This window comes from Rousettus aegyptiacus, unplaced genomic scaffold (genome assembly GCF_014176215.1).
Source record: "Rousettus aegyptiacus isolate mRouAeg1 unplaced genomic scaffold, mRouAeg1.p scaffold_m13_p_4, whole genome shotgun sequence".
Taxonomy (NCBI): Eukaryota; Metazoa; Chordata; class Mammalia; order Chiroptera; family Pteropodidae; genus Rousettus; species Rousettus aegyptiacus.
This window is the reverse complement of record NW_023416307.1, coordinates 92631084-92655170: the sequence shown is the minus strand read 5'-3', so window position 1 is coordinate 92655170 and position 24087 is coordinate 92631084. Positions and strand designations below refer to the sequence as shown.

At 32.1% G+C, this 24087-nt stretch overlaps 1 protein-coding gene across 5 annotated transcripts in view; it reads left to right on the top strand.

Moving 5' to 3' along the window:
* Positions 1-24087, top strand: part of ATR (ATR serine/threonine kinase) — a 135873-nt gene extending 111786 nt beyond the window's left edge. For 2 of the 5 annotated variants that reach the window (XM_016126479.2, XM_016126482.2), the window contains 12 exons: positions 903-1045; positions 3181-3278; positions 5061-5293; positions 6216-6350; positions 10286-10486; positions 11487-11630; positions 14222-14372; positions 16814-16970; positions 17079-17232; positions 18420-18571; positions 22742-22847; positions 23705-24072. In XM_016126479.2, the coding sequence (XP_015981965.2) occupies positions 903-1045; positions 3181-3278; positions 5061-5293; positions 6216-6350; positions 10286-10486; positions 11487-11630; positions 14222-14372; positions 16814-16970; positions 17079-17232; positions 18420-18571; positions 22742-22847; positions 23705-23878 (1848 nt within the window). In that variant the 3' untranslated portion in view covers positions 23879-24072. Of the gene's footprint in view, positions 1-902; positions 1046-3180; positions 3279-5060; positions 5294-6215; positions 6351-10285; positions 10487-11486; positions 11631-14221; positions 14373-15272; positions 15504-16813; positions 16971-17078; positions 17233-18419; positions 18572-22741; positions 22848-23704 lie in introns of those variants that run through there. The other 3 variants (XM_016126480.2, XM_016126481.2, XM_036219715.1) reach the window with 3 other exon arrangements.

Here is a 24087-nt window from a genome sequence, read left to right as displayed (position 1 = left end):
TTGCTTGGATAAAGAATGGAAGTTGATTTTAAAAATTTTTTTAGTCAGCTGTTCTACATATTTTCCATCACATTTAAACATAATATTATTTAAAAATTAATAAACCACACAAACATTTAAAGAGCAAGGAAACAGGAAATGGAAAAAGAGACTGAGTAGGAGTGGCTAGAAAGGAAGGAGAAAACTTGGAAGGTTGTAGCCTCATGAAAATCAAGGGAATGAAATGTTTCGAAGAGAAAATGGGGTAGACGATAGAAACAGATGCTTAACAGAGTTTAAATGAGATCAGAATTGGGAAGTATCTGTTAGAATTAAGGATCTGCTTTAGTGGAGTGGTGAAAACTGAATCCCAAAGGAAATAGTTCAAGGAATGAATGTAAGGTGTAGAATTCTTTTTAGAAGTCTGATTATGAAAGAGGTAAGAAAGAAGGCAGTAACATTTAAGAGATATTGAAGAAAAATAAGGTGTGATTTTTTTAAAAAGGCATTTTTATGCTTTTAAAATAGTATCCTTTCAGAGTTTTGGAATTACCTCTCCTTCCTTTGAGTTTTTTTTTTTTTTTTTACAATAAAAATACACATATATACACAAACATAAAATACTTTAATCCATCTGCAAATTATTTTGATGTATCATATAAAGTGGCAGTGGAGTTTTCTTTTCTTATATAGCAAATTATCATGAAATGTTGTTTAGTGGACAGTTACCAGAACCAACCAGCCATCCTAAGAAAACCTTTGCAAGAAAGTAGCTATTTTTATCATATCAGAGTCAGCATGCTTTGACTTTGCTCTGCCTAATAGTGGGTCACATACTTTTGATCCCTAATCATCTATTCATATCTTACTTCCCAGCATAGTGGGGTTTTTTTTAGGTGGGTATCCTGTGATCTCTTTTACAGGATGTGACCTTGTTCCTGCCAGAGTGGGAAGATGGGCATTTCTACCTTGCCAAGTACTATGACAAGTTAATGCCCATGGTCACAGACAACAAAATGGAAAAGCAGGGTGATCTCATTCGGTATATACTCCTTCATTTCGGAAGGTGAGTGTGAGAACTGAGTTTGCTGATTAAATATGTCAGGGTGACTGTATTGATATTAACATATTCAGGATGTTTTCTGCTTTACAAATGATTCAACTTATCACCTTATGTGATACAAATTTTTCTTTATACAATTTTTCTTCCCTTTTAAAAATAACTATTTTACTGGAATAAGTAACACATGCATATTTTTTTAAAAAATCAACAGTATCAAGAATATACAATAAAAATTAAGTGTACTTCCCTTTCAGACCTTAATCCCCTGAGTCCCCCTCCCTAGAAGTCCAGAAAACCCTAAATCTAATATATTTAATGGCTGTATTTAATTGCTAGTGGAATCTTTTCTTCTAACCCATTCTGCTAAGAAGTCGTATATATGAACATGGTTTTAACATTAGACTTGTAGAAAGAGCTTATCACTAACTAGGTGACCGTTGAAATATAACTTAATTTTATATATTAGTGTATTATAGTCAAACAGTATATTCTCTTTCCTACTGTTTATATTGTCACAAATTATTAATTCCTAAGAAGTATTAATGACATTCCACTCCTTCTTCTTATCATACTCATGTATTATTGCTTTACATTGAAGGGTAACTTACTTCAGAGCAGTAAATCTATTTAAGTTGCTTGTTATTAGGTACTTTGACTTCTTAGTTTAATAAATTCGGGAATCTAAGTAATATTTGTTCATCAGTGATGGTAGCATTGCAAGATTTGACCAAAGCCTTTCTTCCTGAAATACAATTCAAGTTTTAGAAAATTCAAACCTAATTTTATGAATGATTATTAATTGCTTGTTGTTGGCATTTTCAAATGGAAGCATAAGCAGAGGACAATTATTAAATACATTTTTCTTTTCTAAAATGAGTAATAGCTTCTATTTGCTCTTTAGTATTAGCATATATCATGTGCATTGGTATACAGAATTTGATACATTTCTTCTTAAACAGAGTCAAGAATCCTTAATGCATAGCACTGTTAGGCTTGTGTGAGATTTTTAAAAATATACTTTAAGAAGGTAAGGCTATTTTAGAACATATTTTATTCATAATACTTAAAACATTTGGAGGCTTAAAGTAATAAACTCAGCTAGCTATCTTGACTTAGATCCTGAGTGATTGAAATACTGTATTATTACTAATTCTGCATCAGTATTTGCTCTCAAGGAGCTACAGTTCAATTAGATGAAGAAACCTTAAGTAAATAAAACTTTTAAATAATGGTATGTAATAGAATGTGTGATCAGACCAGAATAACTGGAATAAATACCAGAAATTTCTTTTTGATATTAGGAAGATAGCAAAAATAAGCGTAATGAGTCCAACAGTCACATATTTTGGGCAAATCTGAAGTCATAACTCAAGCTACCGGCTTCATAATTTCAAAAGTATGCTTCTTTGTACTGCAATTGCTATAGAAGTCTGGTAGGCTTCATAAAGAAGGTAGGATTTAAAAGATAATTAAATTCAAGAAGGAGAGGACAGTCCTAACTTTTCACAGATTTGGCAGAAAAACATGGTTTGACTGGTTTTGTTCAAAAGATAGTGAGGAAATTGGACTTAATGGAAGAGGTATGCTGATGAATAATGAAAGACTAAAATGGGAAAGTTATAAAGAAACAAGATTGTGAATATTTGAATCTCCGGTAGAGCCATTCATAGTCTTAATATATAGGTAGTTGACTTCTATTTTTGAATAAGGAAGAGCATAAAACTAGACTTTCAGGAATGTTAGTCTAGAATTTATTAAAGGGTAGAAATGTAGAATTAGGGAGACTGAGTTATTTTAAATTCCCAGAAATCGAGTGATTGGGCCTGACCTTGTCTTATGGCCATAGAATGCAAATGAAGGCAGAGATCTTAAGGACAATTTGGAAGAAGTATTGACAGGACTTTAACTAGGTCATAACTTGAATTAATTTTGGTACAGGCAATATAGAGCTTAGTGAGGAACATAGTAAGAAAGAAAAAGAGAGAAAGGATTAAAAAATAACCTGTACTAGGAAGAAATACTGATACCATAATTTTTGTCAGAAGGTTATCTATTACTCAATTAGGAGTTTAAATCTTAAAATTTTACTTCTATAACATAAAGAACACTATGTTAATAATGTATTTGTATAATTGCAGATCTCTACAGTATGGAAATCAATTCATATATCAGTCAATGCCACGGATGTTATCACTATGGCTTGATTTTGGAGCTAAAGCGTATGAATGGGAAAAAGGTATAGTTTTGTATGTAAAATTTTAAGGAACTGAGAAGAAATATAGTTTTCATATAAAATCAGATTTGGCTTGAGAGTCTTATTAAAAGCTAGAATGAATTTGATAATTAAGATTTTATAAATTTAAAAAAGTCAGCTGTAATTGAAAAATAAATTTAAAAAAGATTTTATATATGAGCAAGAAACTAAATGCTAAAAAGGGGAAAGACTAAACATAGACTTTTTATTAAAATGTAGTTAACATACAATATTATATTAGTTTCAGGGGTACAACATAGTTATTCAACATTTATATACCTAACAAAGTAATCACCACAATAAGTCTAGTAACCATCTTCACTATACAAAGTTATTATTATTTTATTAACTATATTCTCTATGCTGCATATCACATCCCTGTAACTTGTTTATTTTATGACTGGAAATTTGTACCTCTTACTCTTCACCTTTTCCACCCTTCCCCCGACTTCCCTTTCTTCTGCAGCCATCAGTTTGTTGTCTTCATCTCTGAGTTTGTTTCTGTTTTGTTTTATTTGTTGGCTTGTTTTGTTTTTTAGATACCTAAGTGTAGACTTTTTAAGTAGTTAAGATTCAGGGCCTGCAAATGAAAATCTGCTCACTCCATAATGACTTAACACATGTGGGAAAATATTAGTTTAAGCCAAATAATATATTGTAAAAATTATAATGGATCATGGTTTGTTCTTTTTGTTTCTAGTGAAAATTAATGGCCCTTGAATTTTTCATTGCCCCTAAATATTTTTTCCTACTAGGGCAGAGAAAACTATCTTTTCACAAATTGGCAAGTGATCTACCTTTATTTATAACTGGGAATAGCATACCATATTTCCCCTGTTATCCACAGAAGATACATTCTAAGACTCCCATTGGATATCTGAACCCATGGATAGTACTAAACCCAAATCAGCTTCTTCAATTCTGGTAGAAATGTGGCAGCAGGTTCTTCATCAGCAGATGTAGCCTCTTCACTGACTTTTATATTTTTCAGTCCAAACCTGTTTTTGAATCCTACTTGCAGTTAAAGGCTTGATGTCACTCATTTCAGGGGATCCCTTGCTAAAGTCTTCGTTTTCCACCCACAAATTTAAGCCTTTTCCATCTTAACTAAACATTTCTCACTTACTGTGGCTATAACTTTTGCAGCTTGAGGTGCAACAACAAAACTAGCATGAATTTCTTTTTCCTTCTTCACAATTTCATGGCTAGGAGAATCGTTCTTACTGTAGAGTTTCCCAGCCTCAGCATACGATTATTTTTTTTCTTTCCATGTTGTTGAGAACTTTGACCTTTCCACTTAAAGGAAGCACTTTATGGCTACCCTTTGGTATATCTGAGTAGTCAGCCTCACTATTCTTGCGCTTTGTTCCAGTAAGGGTTACTTGAACACAAGCACTGGGATGGTGCAACAGTTGGATCTGATAACTGAGGTGGCTACTAAGTGACTAATGGGTAGAGAGCATGTAGAGCATGTAGAAGCTGGATGAAGGGATGATTCATGTTCAGGGAGGACAGAGCAGGAATAACATGAGATTTCATCATGCTACTCAGAATGGCAAGCAATTTAAAACTTATGAATTATTTATTTATGCAATTTTCTATTTAATATTTTCAGACAGCAGTTGACTGCAGGTAACTGAAACCATGGAAAGCAAAACTACTATATACCTTAAAGCTGATTTTAAAACAACTTTTCTTCTGTGAAATGAATCGATATACTGTTTTATTCTTTACTATTTGTTTATTTTTGATTTTTTCTTCCAGCTGCACGCTCTGATCGTGTACAAATGAGAAATGATTTAGCTAAAATAAACAAAGTAATCACAGAGCACACAAATCACTTAGCTCCCTATCAGTTTTTGACTGCTTTTTCACAATTGATCTCCCGAATTTGTCATTCTCATGATGAAGTTTTTGTCGTCTTAATGGAAATCATAGCCAAAGTGTTTCTGGCCTATCCTCAGCAAGCAATGTGGATGATGACAGCTGTGTCAAAGGTAATATATTAATCACAGTAGTGTTTTTTTCCACTTTATGTGGCATTGATTACTTAATGCTAATATGTAGATGCAAGTTCTAGGGTTTCTCATATTAAATTTTGTAGCAAAACAAATTTTAAATACTTAAAAAAAGACAAATTATAGTGTTAGTTCTCATTTTAAAATTCAGAAATATTTTTCATTAAATGAAGTGACTAGAATGTTTAAAATCAGAGAATTCAGCATGTCTTATCTTTAGAAAGTCTATAAACATTTAATGCTTGGTGTGAAATGGCAACCTTTTCCCCCACCCCAAAGTATTTTAGTCCAAAGTACCTGAATTATTAATACTAGAAAAATTTTGTTACATTATTAATGGAACTTTACAAGTTTATAAATATATTTAATAAATAGTTTAGAGAATTTCAAGAATACATAGAGATATAAAAAAAATCACTACTATTCATTAATATTTTAATGTATTTTTGTGTTTATTTTCTATGCATATTTTAGCTCTAATTTAGATTACATAGATATATAATTTCATATTTTTTACTTGATTGTTACGATAAGCATGTTCCGATGTTATTAAATATTTTTTGAAGACACAATTTTAGTAACAGCATAAAATTCTGTAGTAGTTGGCCATCTATAATTTTTTAGCTATTGTTAATCATTGAGATTGTTTTCAGTTTTTCACTGTGGTAATACATCTAGACACATCTATATTCTCATTCCTAATTATTTCTTCAAGGTAGATCTAAGTCATAATATAGCAGCATTTTTATGACTTTTGATAGTATTGCCAAATTGATTTCCAGAAAATTTGTACCAGTATAAATTCTCATCACAAATACTTTTTAAGTTGATTTTTATTAGAAGTTTTGTTATCTTTTTAAAATCTTGTATAAAGTTGCATTTACCTTTTTTTTTATGACAGTCTTCTTATCCCATGCGAGTGAACAGATGCAAGGAAATCCTAAATAAAGCTATTAAAATGAAAAAATCCTTAGAAAAATTTGTTGGAGATGCAACTCGCCTAACAGATAAGCTTCTAGAATTGTGCAATAAACCGGTATTATCATAAATCTTACTACTTGTAGACCAATGTTGAATAATTTTATAAAAAACTTATATATAATTTTGGCTGGGTTTTTCATTTGATTAATTAAATTAAAATGCTAACATACATGGGTACACACATATCAAAAGTTATCAAATTGTATACTTTAAATATGTGCAGTTTACCTTAATAAAACCTTTTAAAATATATATCATATGTCCCTCAAATATCCTTCAAATTTCTTTATTTTTTTATTTTCAATTACAGTTGACATAAAATATTATATTAGTTTTAGGTGTACAATGTAGTGATTAGACACTTATAAAACTTATAAAATGATCACCCCAATAAATTTAGTACCCATTTTACACCCTACATAGTTATTATAATATTATTGACTATATTCCTTATACTATACTTTACATTTCTGTAAGTATTTTGTAACTATCAATTTGTACTTCTTAATCTCTTCCCCTTTTTCACTCATCCACCCAATTCCCCTCACATTTGACAACCATCAAAATGTTCTCTGTGTCTGAGTTTGTTTCTGTATTATTTGTTTTGGTCTTTAGATCCTACATGTAAGTGAAACCATATGGTATTTGTCTTTCTCTATCTGACTTACTTCACTTAACATAATACCTTCTAGGTCCACCCATGTTGTTGCAGATGAGAAGGTTTCATTCTTTTTTAAATGACTGAATAATATTTCATGGTATATGTACTACTTCTCCTTTGTACACTCGTCTATTGATGGACACCCAGGTTGCCTCCATATCTTGGCTATTGTAAATAATGCTGTAATGAACATATGGATGCATATTTCTTTTTGAATTAGTGTTTTGGATTTCTTCAGATAAATACTCAGAAATAGAATTCCTGGGTCCTTCTTTATCCCTTGTTAAGCCTTTGTTTTAAAGTCTATTTTGTCTGGTATATATACTGCTACCTCAGTTTTTTTGTTTGTTTGCTTCTGTTTTCATGAAATATCTTTCCAATCCCTTAACGTTCAGTCTACATGTGTTTTTCGATCTGAAGTGAGTCTCTCAGAGGCAGCGTTTGTAAGGGTCTTATTTTCTTAACCATTTAGCCACCCTATATTTTGATTGGAACATTTAACCAATTTGCATTTAAAGTAATTGTTGATAGTTATGTAGTATTACCTTTTTATTCGTATTTTTGATCCTCCTTCCTCTCCTTCTCCACTTTCCCCTCTTCCTCTTCATCCTTCTTTTGTCCTTCTACATTTCTGATAATACCGATTAGGTCATAATGAACTCCTTTAGCTTTTTTTTTGTCTGAAGAGGTCTTTATCTCTTCTTGGAGTCTAAAAGATAGCTTTGCTGAGTAGAGTAATTTTGGTTGTAGGTCCTTGCTTTTCATCACTTTGAATATTCCATGACAATCTCTTCTGGCTTGCAAAATTTCTGTTGCGAAATCAGCCAACAGTTTTATGGGAGCTCCCTTGTTAGTAACTAACTACTTTTCTCCTGCTGCTTTTGAGATTCTCTTTATCATTAACTTTTGGCATTTTAATTATGCCATGTCTTGGTGTGGGCCTCTTTGGATTCATCTTATTTGTAACTCTCTGCATTTCCTAGGCTAGTATGTGTATTTTCTTCACCAGGTTAGGGAAGTTTTCCATCATTATTTCTTGAATAATATATAATTATTCGGTTCCTTGCTCTCTATCTTCTTCTGGTATCCCAAAATGCAAATGTTGGTAAGCTTGATGTTGTCCTCATTCTTTTGGATTCTTTTTCCTTTTTGCTGTTTCGATCGGGTGTTTTCTGCCACCTTATCTTTCAAATCACTGATTCCGTCCTCTGCATCATCTGATCTACTGTTGATTCACTCTAATGGATTCTTCATTTCTAACTGATTCTTTTTTATACCTTCTAGCTCCATTTTTATGTTTTCTATTTCTTTGTTGACGTTCTCACTGAGATCATTGAGCATCCTTTAAACCAGTGTTTTGAACTTTACATCTGGTAGATTGCTCATCTCCATTTTGTTCACTTCTTTTTCTGGAGCTTCATTCTCATCTTTCATTTGAGACATGTTTCTTTGTCTTATTATTTTGGCTGCCTCCCTATATTTGTTTCTGTGTATTAGGTAGGACTGCTGTGTTTCCTGGTCTTGGTATAGTGGCTCTATGTAGTAGATGTCCTGTAGGCCCCAGGGGTGAAGTCTCCCTGGTCATCTGAGCCATATACTCCAGGTTTGCCCCTTGAGTGGGTCTTGTGTGCCCTCCTGTTTTAATTGAGGCTTGATTGCTGTTGGGTGGAGTTGACCCTTGGGCTGATTGGTTGTGAAGACTGCCTGTTACTACAATGCAGGAGCTGACCCATGAAGTAGGTTTCATTTTAGCTGGGTTCTGCTGCCTGCTGAGTCTGCCATTTGAGTATGTTTGTTTTTGTGGAGGTAGTTGATTCGTGCTCTAGTGTGGTCTGAGGCTGGTCAACAGGCGTATTGGTTCTGGGGCTCCTTGGGAGGGGCTCTGGTCTAAGCTACGGTCAACTGCTGTGTATATCCTGCCAGTCTCCACATGGCTTTTTCTGTATATCCTTAGTTATTGTACTTATGTTCAGCTAGACTTTAGATGATTCTCAATGATGGTTGTTTTGTAGTTGAGGTGTAATTTTGATGTGGTTGTGAGGGGATGCAAGCGCAGAGTTAACCTACTCCACCATCTTGACCAGAAGCTTCTTTGAAATTTCTAAAAGTTCTTAATGTAAATTTACTGAGAGGAAATTATCCATATTTATTAAAAATAATTTTAAATAGAGGATATGAAATAAGACATAAATATAAGTATATAAAATAGTTAAAGTTGTCTGATTTTTTCTGTCATATCTTTAAATTTTCGTAATTTATATATATACATTAACCTACATATATGAGAGGAGAGATGGAGCTTTGGTTTTTATTCTTTTAGTATACATTTCATTACCTACCATGAGACAAGCACTGTGCTAAGGTAGACAAAGATGAATAAGACATGTTCTCCTGCCCTGAAGTGCTCATAAGTCTTTTAAGAAACTAAGTAGGTGGTTATTATTAGTGTAGTAACTACTTTTTTCATTAGATGTGACTAAAATATGGACATGCTTGTAGGAGTGACCCACTATTCTACTAAGGAAGTGGAAGGGAAAGTCCCCTAAAGAATGTCCAGGAAAGGTAAAGGTGGGGTAGGCATAGATGTAAGGAGGAAGAAAGAGACTCTAGAAGTTAAAAGCTAGATTTCACTTTGCAGGTATTCACTCTATTAACTGTTTATAGGTTAGAAAATATAGATCATCTATTTCTCACCTTCCCTTCATCAATAAACATCTTGAAAGAGTAATCTGTTTTTGCTATTTCATTAATCCTATTTAACCTTTCACATACTTGTCAAAAACAATGTTATGAAAATGGCTAACATTTTTCTGGCACTTTTCTAAGTGCTTTACATGTACAAGTTTCTAATTCTGAACTGAAACCTTTGTGGCCAGCTACATTTAGGAATTCAGAATTTTTCACTTTTTTAAAGGTCATATAGTACATTTGCTTTATATTGAGTATCATAATCAGATACAATAATTAGTTCTGTAGTGAAATATATTAATCTTTGCATTGATAAATTTAGGTATCATTTTGCTGCCAAATGAGATGTGGTATAAAAAATGTTTGCTTTTATAGAGCTCTTTGGATTTTATAATATCTGATCATTGATTATAGGCCTCTAAGAATCTCCATTAGTCATCTTAATACTATAACGTAGGTGTCAATATTGATAAGGTGGAAGAGTACAGATAGGTTAAAATGAGATGATGTTTAAAAAATACTTATAAAACTATAGTCTGCAGAGTCATTTTAATTACGATATTGTATAAGTGAAATTTTATTTCAGGTGAAACTAAGGGTTCAAGATAAACAAATTAAAATGTGCTTTTTCTCCCCTCCAGGTAGATGGAAGTAGTTGCACATTAAGCATGAGCACTCATTTTAAAATGCTTAAAAAACTGGTAGAAGAAGCAACATTTAGTGAAATCCTCATTCCTTTACAATCAGTCATGATACCTACTCTTCCATCAATTCCGGGTGCCCATGCTAACCATGATCCATTTCCTGGGCATTGGGCCTATATTTCAAGCTTTGATGATATGGTAAACTTCAGTTTTATGTGACTGTAACTAGGTTTTTTTAAATTTAGTTAAATTAAAAATTTTAAATTAAATTTAAAAGTTTTTTTAAGAGACTAAATCACTGTTATTTGCAAAGAAAAAATTATTGGTAATACAGAAAAGTAAAACTGTTGTATTGATGAGACAAAATTAAGTGATAAAAATTCTATATTCATTCTAGTGTTTTGATTTTTCATTTGCTCATATTTGTTTTAGTTGACTATAATTTAACTTTTCCATACTCATTTTGAATATGGAGAACAGAAAGAGGACAGAATACAATGTTTTGTTTGTATTTTGAAAGGAAGTGGAATTTAGTTAGGAAGAGCTTGATTCTCTTTTTGAAGTATGATGTGACTATTTTAAAGAAATGTTACTAGAGCACTTTTAAGTAAATACTTTAGAAAACTATATTTATTCCAATACATCTGTGACTTAAAATATTCGTTTAACTGCTTCAGAGCCAGATACTAAGCCACATAATGAAATCATTCTTGTTACTTATAGTCATGCTTTGTTTTTAACTTAATATTATTCAGCTTATTTACTCACCTCATTAGATAGACTTGATTTTTAGGAGTTTCTTTTTTCAAAAATCAAGTTTCTTTCCATTGATAACATTAAAACATTTAAAAAGAGTGTCTCAGTCTCTGAAGAAAGGTCCTAAAAATATTTCAAAAATCTTTTAAAAATGTGACTGCTTAAGGGGCTCCCTGAATATGGATGTGTATTCTCTTATATTGCTGAAAAAGTAATCCTTTTACTTCATAGCTATTCCTAATGGATGAAAGTGTGTCCCTACTCATGGGCAAACATTCTTTTCATAGATCATAGATCATTAAAATAAATTGTTAAAATAATAAATATACTACATAATATAGGTTGTTATATCCTTTTTATCACATTAATAACAATATTTATAATACATATGGAAATTTAAACAAAGAATTTTGACCTTAATTTATACATAACTCATTTTCAGGTGGAAGTTCTTGCTTCTCTTCAGAAACCAAAGAAAATCTCTTTAAAAGGATCAGATGGAAAGTTCTACATCATGATGTGTAAGCCAAAAGATGACCTGAGAAAGGACTGTAGACTAATGGAATTCAATTCCTTGATTAATAAGGTTTGGAGATGGTTTTATTTTAGAATTACTATAATTACTTTCAGTATGAGATAGGCTTTTCGATATGCAAATAGGTCACTTTTAAAAAGAGTGAATGAAATATACAGCCTTTTATTTCATTTTCAATTTTTTTGAGATAAAATATATATAACAAAATTTACCATCTTAATCATTTTTCAGTGTTCATTTCAGTTTAGTGGCATTAACAACACATTGTTGTGTAACCATCACCACCATCTCTTTCCAGAACTTAATCCATCTTTCCAAACTGAAACTGTATCTGTTAAACAATAACTCCTTATTCCCCTTTTCCCCATGCACTGCTAACTACCATTTTCTACTTTCTGTCTCTATGAACTTTATTACTCTAGATAACTCATATTAGTGGAATTATACAATATTTGTTCTTTTCTACTGGCTTAGTTCACTTAGCATTGTTTTCAAGTTTTATCCATGCTATAGTATCTGTCAGAATTTCTTTGTAAAGCTGAATAATATACCATTGTACATATTTATATACCACATTTTGTTAATTCATTCATGCTTCCGTGGATACTTGGGTTGCTCCTACCTTTAGGCTATTATTAATAATGCTACTGTGAACATAGGTGTACAAATACCTGTTTAAGTCTCTGCTTTGAATCTTTTGAGTGCGCACTCAGAAGTAGAATTGCTGGTTTCACTTAACTTTTTTTTGTTGCTTTTTTATTATTTCATATTAGATTCAGGTACACAGTATAACATTTAGACATTTATATAATTTATGAAGTGATCAGCCCCCCATTACTCTAGTGCCCATCTGGCACTACACACAGCCATTACAATAATATTGACTGTATTCCCTATGCTGTACTCTAAATCCCCATGACTGTTTTGTAACTACTAATTTGTACTTCTTCATCCCTTCACCCTTTTTACTCAGCCCCCTAACCTCCTCACATAATTTTTGAAAACTAAGGTACTTTTATTAAAGTGAGAAAAATGTTTAAGACATATTAATGAGAGAAAATATTTTCTACTTAAATGTTTAAATTATCTATATTTTTTATCAGATTTATTTATATTTCATGTTTCAGTGCTGGAAAGAAAATGTTAGGTTTTCTTTTTACCAACACAGTCTTTAAAGGTGGTTAGTATTTTTTTTTTTTTTTTTTTTTTGGTTCTGTTGGTAAGTACTTGATTTCTAGCTCAGAAATAAGAAATCTCATTAAAGGGTTATTATAATATATGGTCCTAGATATTTTGAATTATTCTGTAGCCAGGTATTTATAAATGCATAACATCTGTTTTTCTCTTGGTAAAAACAAACCATATTCTGGAAAGACGAAATCTTATTCTTTTTCTATACGCTTTTTGTGTCTCCTCTTCAACTCCCTCCCACATTTCACTGGTCCCTCTTTTATTAGCCGGAAAAGTTATGGACCTTTAACGTAGAAAAGATATAGCAGTGAATGAGTTCATTTTTTTAAAAAAGACAACTATGCCTTGTGCTTAGTTTAACCAAAAGTAAGTTAAAAATTAATACCACATTAAAAACCCATTTCAAAGGCAGTGCGAAGGGAAGGAATATTTTTAATTTAAAATGTTTGGTGAATTCGTAACATAATTTATTGACTATTGAACTATTAGTATATTTATCCTAAGCTCCCTGAGTGTTTTTCTGGTTTGGGGTATCAAGTGGCCTGGCTTTAGTTTATAAATTTATCTTAATCAGCTTTGTTACTAATTGAATTATTTTATTACTGATCCTCAACATTAACATGGTCTAATTAAGTAGCCTGGTTATGGAAAACTAGAGTCTCACTATGTTGATCTAGGAGGCCACATATTGATCGTTATATGTGGTTTTAATGCCATACTGTTTGCTGACATTTATGTAGCCTACTTATTCCTAAAGTTTAAAATGTGTTTTTGGTCAGTGATTGTGCTTTTGAATTGGACAGGTTGCAATTATAGATGTGTGCTTATTTTATTCAATTCTACAATTAAACATATGTTTCAGGATTAATCAGATGAGATGTGAAAAACATTTTTTAGGCTAGAAGAGAATTTGTCAAATGAAGCTGTAATATTAAGTTGCAAAAATAAGAAATATATTTTGGAAACACCATAAAACTCATACTGGTTTGTTCATGCATTTTGTCAAATGAAGCTGTAATATTAAGTTGCAAAAATAAGAAATATATTTTGGAAACACCATAAAACTCATACTGGTTTGTTCATGCATTTTCAAGATCATAAAAATAAACAGCAGTGTCTGTGCCTATGTACTTAATGTTTTGGAAGGAATAAAAATAAAGGAGCATTTTGTCATTGTTAATATACAACTATAATATTTTTGAACATGATATTATTGTCACATTGATAGTTCGTAATTAAAAAGAAAGACTTCCCAAGGCATTTTTAATGATTTGGAAATAGATTAGGTATGCTGTTCCAGTAGTTCCCTGGCCTATCATCCTGAAAGATTGTTCATCTACACAGTAAGCTTTCATTGACATTCTTTTGCTATGAAATAAACAATCTTTAGATATATTTGACATAACATAAATTTTCTAATTTTAATTTTTTGGATTTTTTTTTTTTAACAGTGCTTAAGAAAAGATGCAGAATCTCGTAGACGAGAACTTCATATCCGAACATATGCAGTAATTCCACTGAATGATGAATGTGGGATTATCGAATGGGTTAACAACACTGCTGGCTTGAGACCTATTCTGACCAAACTATACAAGGAAAAAGGTACCAAAATTAATACTTAAACTATAACTCTATAATATGGTATAGTAGCTGCTACCATATATGATCGTTATTATTTATTGTACATTTTTTTGGGATAAGCCATTATGAAATTTCTAGTCAAATGAGATTCTTTATACAGAGTATATATCTACAATGTGTGTATATGTGTATGTGTGTGTGTGTGTGTATTTTTTCGTTCCTTGTGTTTTAACTCCTTCTCTACTTCATCTCTAAAGGATTAAGATAGTTTATAAAAATGTATATGAAAATTTGTTTTTCACACACTTACTAGATAGTAATTCTGAAGCTACTTCATGTGTATACTAGGCTTTAGCAAATAAAAAAATGTATTGTGGCTAATGAGAGCTACTTTTTCACTGTCAGAGAAAGAAAAGGAAAGGGAAGGCTAGAAGGAAACCAAAAGTGTTAGATTATTAGTAGAGTGCTTGCATACTGGCTAAAACCTGGGATAATTTGAGCACCAAAATAAATAATGATAGTATTCAATTATGACCCATGGAATAAAATGAATAGACACGAATCTACACTGATGTAAGTAAATACTTGAATAAATAAATAAATACGGAACTAGGAATAGTTCTTCCTTACAGTAGAATTGCAATGAATAAATGTAGAAGAAATTATAGAAATAGAATGTCACCAATTAGCAAATACCATAGTAGTAATTGTTGTAGGCAATAATATTAATGGATGCTAAAATTAGTAGGAAAAATATAATGGGAAACAGGTTATTTACAAAGTCTCATAGTTTCCACAGAATAACTGATTAATTACAAAGAGGAAAATCTTAACTTTATAGCAGAAAAACAAAAATATAACTGCTTAGAACTCTTTTTAAAAATGTCAAGGTAATGAAAGACAAAGATACAAATTTTCTAGACTTGAGGACATTGTGGAAACATGACATCTGTATGCAGTATGGGAGCCTGGATTCGATCCTGACCCAGAAAAAGGACAGTAGTGGGACAATTGGTGAAATGTGAATAAGGTCTGAAGGTTAGTTAATATTATAACAATATTAGTTTCCTTGTTTAGATGATTGTACTACCATTATGAAAAAGATGAACAATAAGAAAATCTGGTGAATATATGGGAACTCTTTGTATCATTTATGTAATTTGCAATACAATTAAAAATAAATATATTATTATCAAAGGCTAGGAGTCCAAAATCACTGTGTCAGTATGGCCATGATATCTCTGAAGGCCTTAGAGGAGAATATGTTCTAATCCTTTCTCTTAGCTTCTTGGATTGCCTGCACTCTTTGACATTTCTTGGCTTATAGATGCATCACTCCATTCTCTGCCTCAGTCATGACATAGCACTCTCCTAAGTCTTTGTTTCTGTTTTCTCTTATAAGGACACTAATCATTATATCATGGTCCCACCTAATGACTTTATCTTAACCTGATTACATGGACAAAGACTCTATTTTCAAATGAGGTCACATTTATAGGTACCAGGAGTTAGTACTTAAGTATATTACTTTGCTGGATACAGTTCAACTCATAACATTAGTATTCATAAATTACCATATTGTGGCTATCGTCATAAGTTTGTTATATACATTATTTATTATTGTTAACAAGCGTAATTATCTCTATTTTATGGACAATGCCAGAGAGGTTAAGTTCACATAACCAATATGTTGCAGAGCTGAAACTCAAACACACTTGAATCTGATTTCGAGAAACTTGCTATTGACTATTTTATTTAGAAAGATGAAATATTGTATAAGTTTTAGTTATTGCCTTCGGGTTTTTAAAAATATGTATATTTTCTACCTTATCATGAACACAATTGAATTATGCAACTTTTGAGTCTAAAAAATCTCAAATTGCAAACTTGTCCATAAAACAGCTGTATCTTTACAAAAAGCACAAAACTAAGGTAGGCATAAAAGTCACTTTATAGACTGGAGTAATACTCACCACCTAAAACAGGGTCACAAATATATCAGAAGGAAAAGTTCTTCTGCTTCTCCAGATGATTTGCATTGTACATGATTTAAGAATCAGGTATATTATGAATCTTATAGGCTAGCCGTCACACAGTAAATTTATTCAGAGCACCAAGTAACGTTTCTTAATTTAATGTGGACCTGTACTACATGCTTATAAAGAGAGAGGTCACTATAATTTTAATGAGGACTGCAGCATTTTTACAATTTCAGGGGCACTATTCACATTCTGAGTGTAGTATGATCTGGTGTTATTTGATTCCACAACATTGGTTTTAGTTTGCATTTATTATCATCAACAAGAAGATAAATTTACATTCTCGTAATTGAAAAATTTCCATTCATGCGTTTGAATAACAGTTTGAATAAAAGTAGACGTTTTCTGTCCTATTTTAACAATAACAAATGCCCCTTTTCTCATTGGGCTTGTGTTATTAATGGAAATCATTCTACCTTGTAGGTGTTTATATGACAGGAAAGGAACTTCGCCAGTGTATGCTACCAAAGGCAGCAGCTTTGTCTGAAAAACTCAAAGTATTCCGAGAATTTCTCCTACCCAGGCATCCTCCTGTTTTTCATGAGTGGTTTCTGAGAACATTCCCTGATCCTACATCATGGTAAGTTTTCAAGAATATGCATTATTATGGTTGGATTTTAAAAACTATTTTAGATTTATGTTGCCTCATATGCATGTGGATATTTAGTAAGCATTGTATTTTCTTTAGGTACAGTAGTAGATCAGCATACTGCCGTTCCACCGCAGTTATGTCAATGGTTGGTTATATCCTTGGCCTTGGAGACCGTCATGGTGAAAACATTCTCTTTGATTCTTTGACCGGTGAATGTGTACATGTGGATTTTAACTGTCTCTTCAATAAGGTATGACTCACTCTAGTAAATCATATGTTTTCTCCTAATTTTCTTTCTTCAACAACTGTTCTTAGACATACTTATTTGTAGCGGTTATAGTCACATTTAAGTTACACTGAGAGTTTGTTCACTGGTTTTGATCAGTGGATCCCACAGCCCTCAATAAAGCAACTTAGGATGTAGAGAACTCGAAAGAGTGATATAGTAAAATTTGCACCAAACTTGAATTCCAAAAGGTTAGGTTTAAGTTTTGACTCAATTAGTTCTTAGTTACATGAACATGGATGAATTAGTTCATTTTACTGAGACTCATTTTTAAAGAAACAGAGTAGTTTAATGTGTTGGTTCCCAAACCCATCAGCACATCAAGAATCATCAAAGAGTGTTTTTTTAAGGTAGTCACATAGGAAACATCCTAGGAGACTCAGATTCTGTAGGTCCAGAGTGGGGGGCCTAGGAATAAATTAAGGCCTCCTCGGATTTTCCAGTGTTATCATCCTAGGAGATAGACTGGTGGTAGCCCCACTTTTTTCTTCATTCCCATTCTCTGTGGGTTGCCTTCTGCTATCGCAAAAGAAAGGTCACAGACCACATTGAGAACAAATCAGAGGTAAACCACTAATATAGGTTAAATCATACAAGAGAGGAAATTTTAGAAAGTGATTGGTGGGATGAAAAAACTCTAGGAAAGGAAGGTTAGAGAATGGCAAAAAATAAATGAACCGAACTTTGTTATATGTTTCATTTCCTGTCTGAGGTAGGTGAGCATCTAACACTTTGCTATATCCTTTCCTCTCCTATTTTAAAGTGAAAGTCCTAAAGAAAAGAAGAAAAATATGAGAATATTTATATGTACTTTATATTATTCAAGAGGGACATTAAGAAAGTTAATATGACTAAATATCGAATGCATAAATATTTCTCTATAATACTATTTATCATAGTAATTCAGTAAAAAGGTGAGTCCATTCATCCTATAGATGTTATTCAAGGAGTTGCATTTAAGTTACTCAAAAGCAAAGATAGAGCTATATGGGTCCTTTATGATATAGGCCTCTAATGCAATTACAAATATAAATATTTTGAGGGTATGTTTGCTCTTTGTTAAAAGAGTCTAAACATGAAGTTCTAAATTTTTTGGATAAATATTAAAAATTTTAACATTATTACATTTTGATAAAATGTATTGTTTTAAGGGAGAAACCTTTGAAGTTCCAGAAATTGTTCCATTTCGCCTGACTCATAATATGGTTAATGGAATGGGTCCTATGGGAACAGAAGGCCTTTTTCGAAGAGCTTGTGAAGTTACAATGAGGCTGATGCGAGATCAGAGAGAGCCTTTAATGAGGTAATCATTTGTATTTTGTAAACAATTTAACAGTAACTTTGAATGCAGTTATTGGTTTTTAAGAATTTTTTTTTTTATATATAGAAGCCAGTTTGCATTTGTTGAAGTGGATTTTTTAAAATAATAGCTTTATTAAAATATTATTTACATACCATAAAATTCACTCTTTTAAAGTGTACATTACAGTGGTCTTTAGTATATTCACAAGATTGGGCGACCATCAACACTATCTAATTATAAAAATTTCATCACCCCCAATGGAAATTAGCAGTCATCCCTACTCCCCCGCCATTGCCTAGCAGCCACTAACCTACTTGCTAGCTCTATGGATTTGCCAGTTCTGGGCATTTTATATATAAATGGGACGATACAACATATGGCTGTTTGTGTCTGTCTTCTTTCACTTAGCATAATGTTCTTAAGGTTTATCCATACTATAGCATGTATCAGTACTTTATTCTTTTTTACTGCCAAATAATATTCCGTTGCATGGGACCACATTTTGTTTATCCATTCATCAGTTTGGATTAATGAACATTTGGATTTTTCCCTCCTTTTGACTGTTGTGAATACTGTGGCTATGAACTTTTGCAAATGTTTTATGTGGATATATGTTTTCAGTTCTTTTTGGTATACCTAGGAGTGGAATTGCAGGGTCCTATTTTAACTCTAAGCTTAACGTATTGAAGAACTTTCAAGCTGTTTTCCAAAAGCAGCCATTATAGTTACAATCCCATTAGCGATGTCTAAGGGCTCCAATTTCTCTACATTCCTACCAACACTTGTGATTATCTGTCTTTTTAATATTACCTATCCTTGTGGGTATGAAGTGGTATTTCATTATGGTTTTAATTTGCATTTCCCTAATGACCAATGATGATGAACATCTTTTCTTGTGTTTCTTGGTCAGTTGTGTATCTTCTTTGGACAAATGTCTATTCAAACCCCATTTTTAAATTGGATTGTCTTTTTATTGTTGACTTATAAGAGTTCTTTACATGTTCTGAATACTGGACCCTTATGACATGATTTGCAAATATTTTCTCTCCTTTATGGTTGTCTTTTCCCTTTCTTGATGATGCCTCATGAAGCATAAAAGTTTTTACTTTGATAAATTCCAGTTTATTTTTGTTATTGTTATTTGTGCTTTGGATGTCATACCTAAGAAACTACTATGTAATAAAGTCATGAAAAATTATATATATGTTTTCTTCTAATTGTTTTATAGGTTTAGCTCTAATATTAGATCTTTGATCGTTTTCAGTTATTATATCTAGTGTGAGGTAGGGGTCCATATTTATTCTTTTGAATATGCATATGCAGTTGTCTCAGCACTTCTTTTTTTTTTCCTTACATTTGTATTTTTTAATCAACTAATATAAGGTCAGCAGCATCTATATTCCCTATATTGTGCTAGGTTTTCTGAGAGGTAAGGAATAAATATTCATTCAGAGTAGTGTTTCTAATGAAATGGCCCTTGGACCCTGGGAGAGTCAGAGTCGGGGAGAAGAGGTACAGGGTCAGCAGAGGTACTAAAATTTGGAATATGAATTGGAAATAGATGTAAACTATTTACAAATTTGGTCACTGTGGTGGATGTCTAATTTACCAGCATTGTTTTTTAAAAGGCTTATTTTTCTCCATATAATTATCTTTTCACTTTTGTTGAAAATCAGTTGTCCACATATGAGTTTATTTCCAGACTCTATTCTGTTGATCTTTATATCTAACCTATGCCAGCGACACACTGTCTTGTGCACTGTAGCTTTGTAGTAAGTTTTGAAAACAGGAAGTGTGAATGCTCTACTTTTTCTTTTTTTTCCCAATATTGTTTGGCTGTTATGGGTCTCTTGCATTTCCATATGAATTTTAATATCATTTTGTCAATTTCTGCAAGAAGATAGCCTGGATTTGATAGGAATGGCATTGAATCTGTAAATCAACTTGGGGAGTATTGCCATCTTAACAATATTAAGTCTTCTGATCCATGAATGTGGGATTTCTTTCCATTTATTTAAGTATTCTTTAATTTCTTTCAAAGTTTTATAGTTTTTAATTTGCAGGTTTTGTATTTAATTTTTTTAAAAAAATGTGTTTCTTAGTGGTTGCCAGAGGGTTGGAGGAGATGAGGAGAGATAGATAGGATAAAAGGGGTCAAATATGTGGTGACATAAAGAAATCTAACTATGGGCGGTGAACACATAATACAATATACATATTTTTTTAAAATGTATTCTGAGTACTTTATTTCTTTTAATGTTATTCTAAATGGAATTTTCTTAATTTCATTTTTGAATCGTTGATTGCTAATGTATAGAAATATAACTGATAAATTTGTGTATTGATCTTTTATCCTGCAGTCTTGGAAAACTTGTTTATTACTTCTAATAGGTATTTTTGTACATACCTTAAATTTTTTTCTCTACAGCAGCACATTATCTGCAGATAGAGATAGTTTTACTTCTTCCTTTGCAATCTCAATGCCTTTTCTTTTTCTTGTCCAATTGCCCTAACTAGATCAATGTCAAATAAACTTGGAGAGAAGTCTACGTCCTTGTTTTGTTCCTGATCTCGAGTGTAAAGAAGTCTTTGACCATTAGTATCATGTTAGCTGCAGGAAGTTGACCTGTGAACAACAGGAGGGTTAGGGTTACTGACTCCCCGCATAGTAATAAAATCCACGTATAACTTTTGACTCCTCAAAAACTTAACTGCTAATTGCCTACTGTTGACTGGAAGCCTTACTGATAACATAAATAGTCAATTAACACGTATTTTGTATGTTATATGTATTTTATAGTATATTCTTAAAATAAAGTAAGTCAGAGAAAAGAAAACGTTATTAAGAAAATCATAAGGAAAATATATTTATAGTAAAAAATATGCATATAAGTGGACCCACTCAATTCAAACCCATTTTGTTTAAGGATCAACTGTAGTTTTTAAAAAGGACTTATAAAGCTCATTTATTCATCTTTTAATTTAAAAGCTGTCTATCAGACATTATGGTTGAATATACTGGTTAGTTAGACATAGGCCTCTGAAAGAGGAAGTATAGCATATTGTGAAACTTAAATGGTAGCTCCTATCCTAGGCCGAAAGAAGTAAAGAAATAATTTCTAGAGGAAGTAGCTGAGACTTCAAGATAAAGTTGACTTTGCAAAGGGGAAGAGAATGTTCTGAGTGATAGAAATATCAGTGCTATTGAAGACGTAGCCTACCTGAGCAATGCAATACTGTATTGTAGAGGGTGGACTTCAAGGGGGTGTTGCTAAGATGATGCTGGACAAATGAGCAGAGCTAGATTCTAAAAGGTCCACATGAAGCCAGTTTACACATTAAACTTTGCCAGCAAAACCAGAAGTCATTGAGGGTTTTAAGAAGAAAATTTAAAAAGAAGAGGAAATGAGGTCATCAGATTCGTACTGCAGGAAAATTGCAGTTCCATTTTGGGCTGGCGGTCAGAAAACTAGTTAGAGGACTGTTGTAGTAACCAGGAAAAGAATGATGGTGCACTGAATGAGGTAGTGATGGTAAAGATGGATATAGATAGAGAGGTGGAATTAGGTGTTTAGAGGAAGAGGAAGCAAGATGATTCCTAGATTTTTGTTCAGGGCCAATGGGTGAATTATATATGTTCTTTACTGATTTGAGAAATAAAGGGAGTAATAGTTTGGGTGAAGGTTATGAGTTTTGTTTTGGAACTGTTGAATTGAGGTGCTTACAAGATACCTAAGTGGGTTTTTCCCATAGGTAATTGGATTTCATATGTAGAGCACAGGAGAAGAATTCTGGGCTGGGTCTATATGGTAGCTGTAAATATTTTATGGTCATTGTGGAGACATAACAGGGGAATATTATTGAATAATATTTATTCAATAAATATTCATCAAACCAGTTAACAGTATACATTTAGAGATGGCACACAGAACTCATCTTACTTTATTCTTTAATACCTCTGTCCCTCCCGTCTTTCTTCCTTCCCCTTTCCCTCCCTCACCCCAAAACAATTTCATGTGTTTTACTGAAATGGTAATAATGTGTAAGAGTATTACCATTAGCTTTTTGCCCTTCATTTATTCTTCCCCTACGTGTTGACTTTATCAAGATTTCTTTTTACAAAGATACCATTGTATTATTACCATAATAATTGTTTTTGTTCCATTTTAGTGTCTTAAAGACTTTTTTACATGATCCTCTTGTGGAATGGAGTAAACCGGTGAAAGGGCATTCCAAAGCACCACTGAATGAAACTGGGGAAGTTGTCAACGAAAAGGTTAGTAGAAGGTTTAACTTGATATGAATGAATATTATATATCTCTACAAATGAGAACTGATTCTAAATATCATCAGTGACTGATCACTGAATACTCTGAAATCTAGTTCTCTAGTATGTTAATGCTCTTTATTGCTATTACTATTGTTGACATTATTATCATTTGTGTAATAAAAGCAGAGTTCGGGATACATTTATTTAACCATAGACAATTCACAATTATGAGATAAGAGTAGGAAAAACTTGAACACAAACTGTGTGGAGTTATAAAGCAGGTCTCAGCCTTAATACGTAGAATTCACTACTTACTAATAGTAGTTGAAGCATCAAAATTTTCAGATAGACATTTTTAATAAGTTAGCATAGATTGAAGATTGTTTTTCTAACATCATTCTCTTGCATTCTGATACGTTTTTTATAGAGAAATGTATTGAATTCCAAGTACTTCACTTAGAACTCCCATTTGCATATATTAATAATATAAATATTAGGCATTAGAGTATTATTGCTATTATTAGAATATTCATTCAAATGTTTAAGTCCTAAACAGTTTCAGAGTAGATTTTTTAATGTTATTACTTTTCTAGAATTATGTAGAACAAATTCCCCTGGTAGTTCACAAGTTCAGAATAATGTCTAAGCTGTTGATGTTGGATCAACACTGAAAGCCTTAAAATTAGTATCTCAAATTATTGTACTTTTTTCATTTCTTCTGAGTATTTGCTCTTAAAAAAGGGGTAATAATCAGTAAAACTCATTAACATTGTTAAATAATAGAAAGGTAGTAATTCCAAATTATCAACATGCACATGTCATTGAATCCTTAGCCCTTATGATTTTCAATTACTTTCTTTTAGGCCAAGACCCATGTTCTTGACATCGAGCAGCGACTGCAAGGTGTAATCAAGACCCGAAATAGAGTGACAGGGCTGCCATTATCTATTGAAGGACATGTGCATTACCTCATACAAGAAGCTACTGATGAGAACTTACTATGCCAAATGTATCTTGGATGGACCCCATATATGTGATAAAATTACTTTAAGGAATATACTAATAACTAAATTAATGCATTTGGTATTAATCTGTGGTTGTATCTATTCAGTTCAAAAGTAAAACATAAGTTGCTTTATGTTTTCAAAGCAACTGGTATTATTTTTCCCTCATTCTTAATATTTAAAATAATATATGTTGTTATGAAGAAATAAACTGCTTTCTTAATATCTGCTGTGTATTTTAA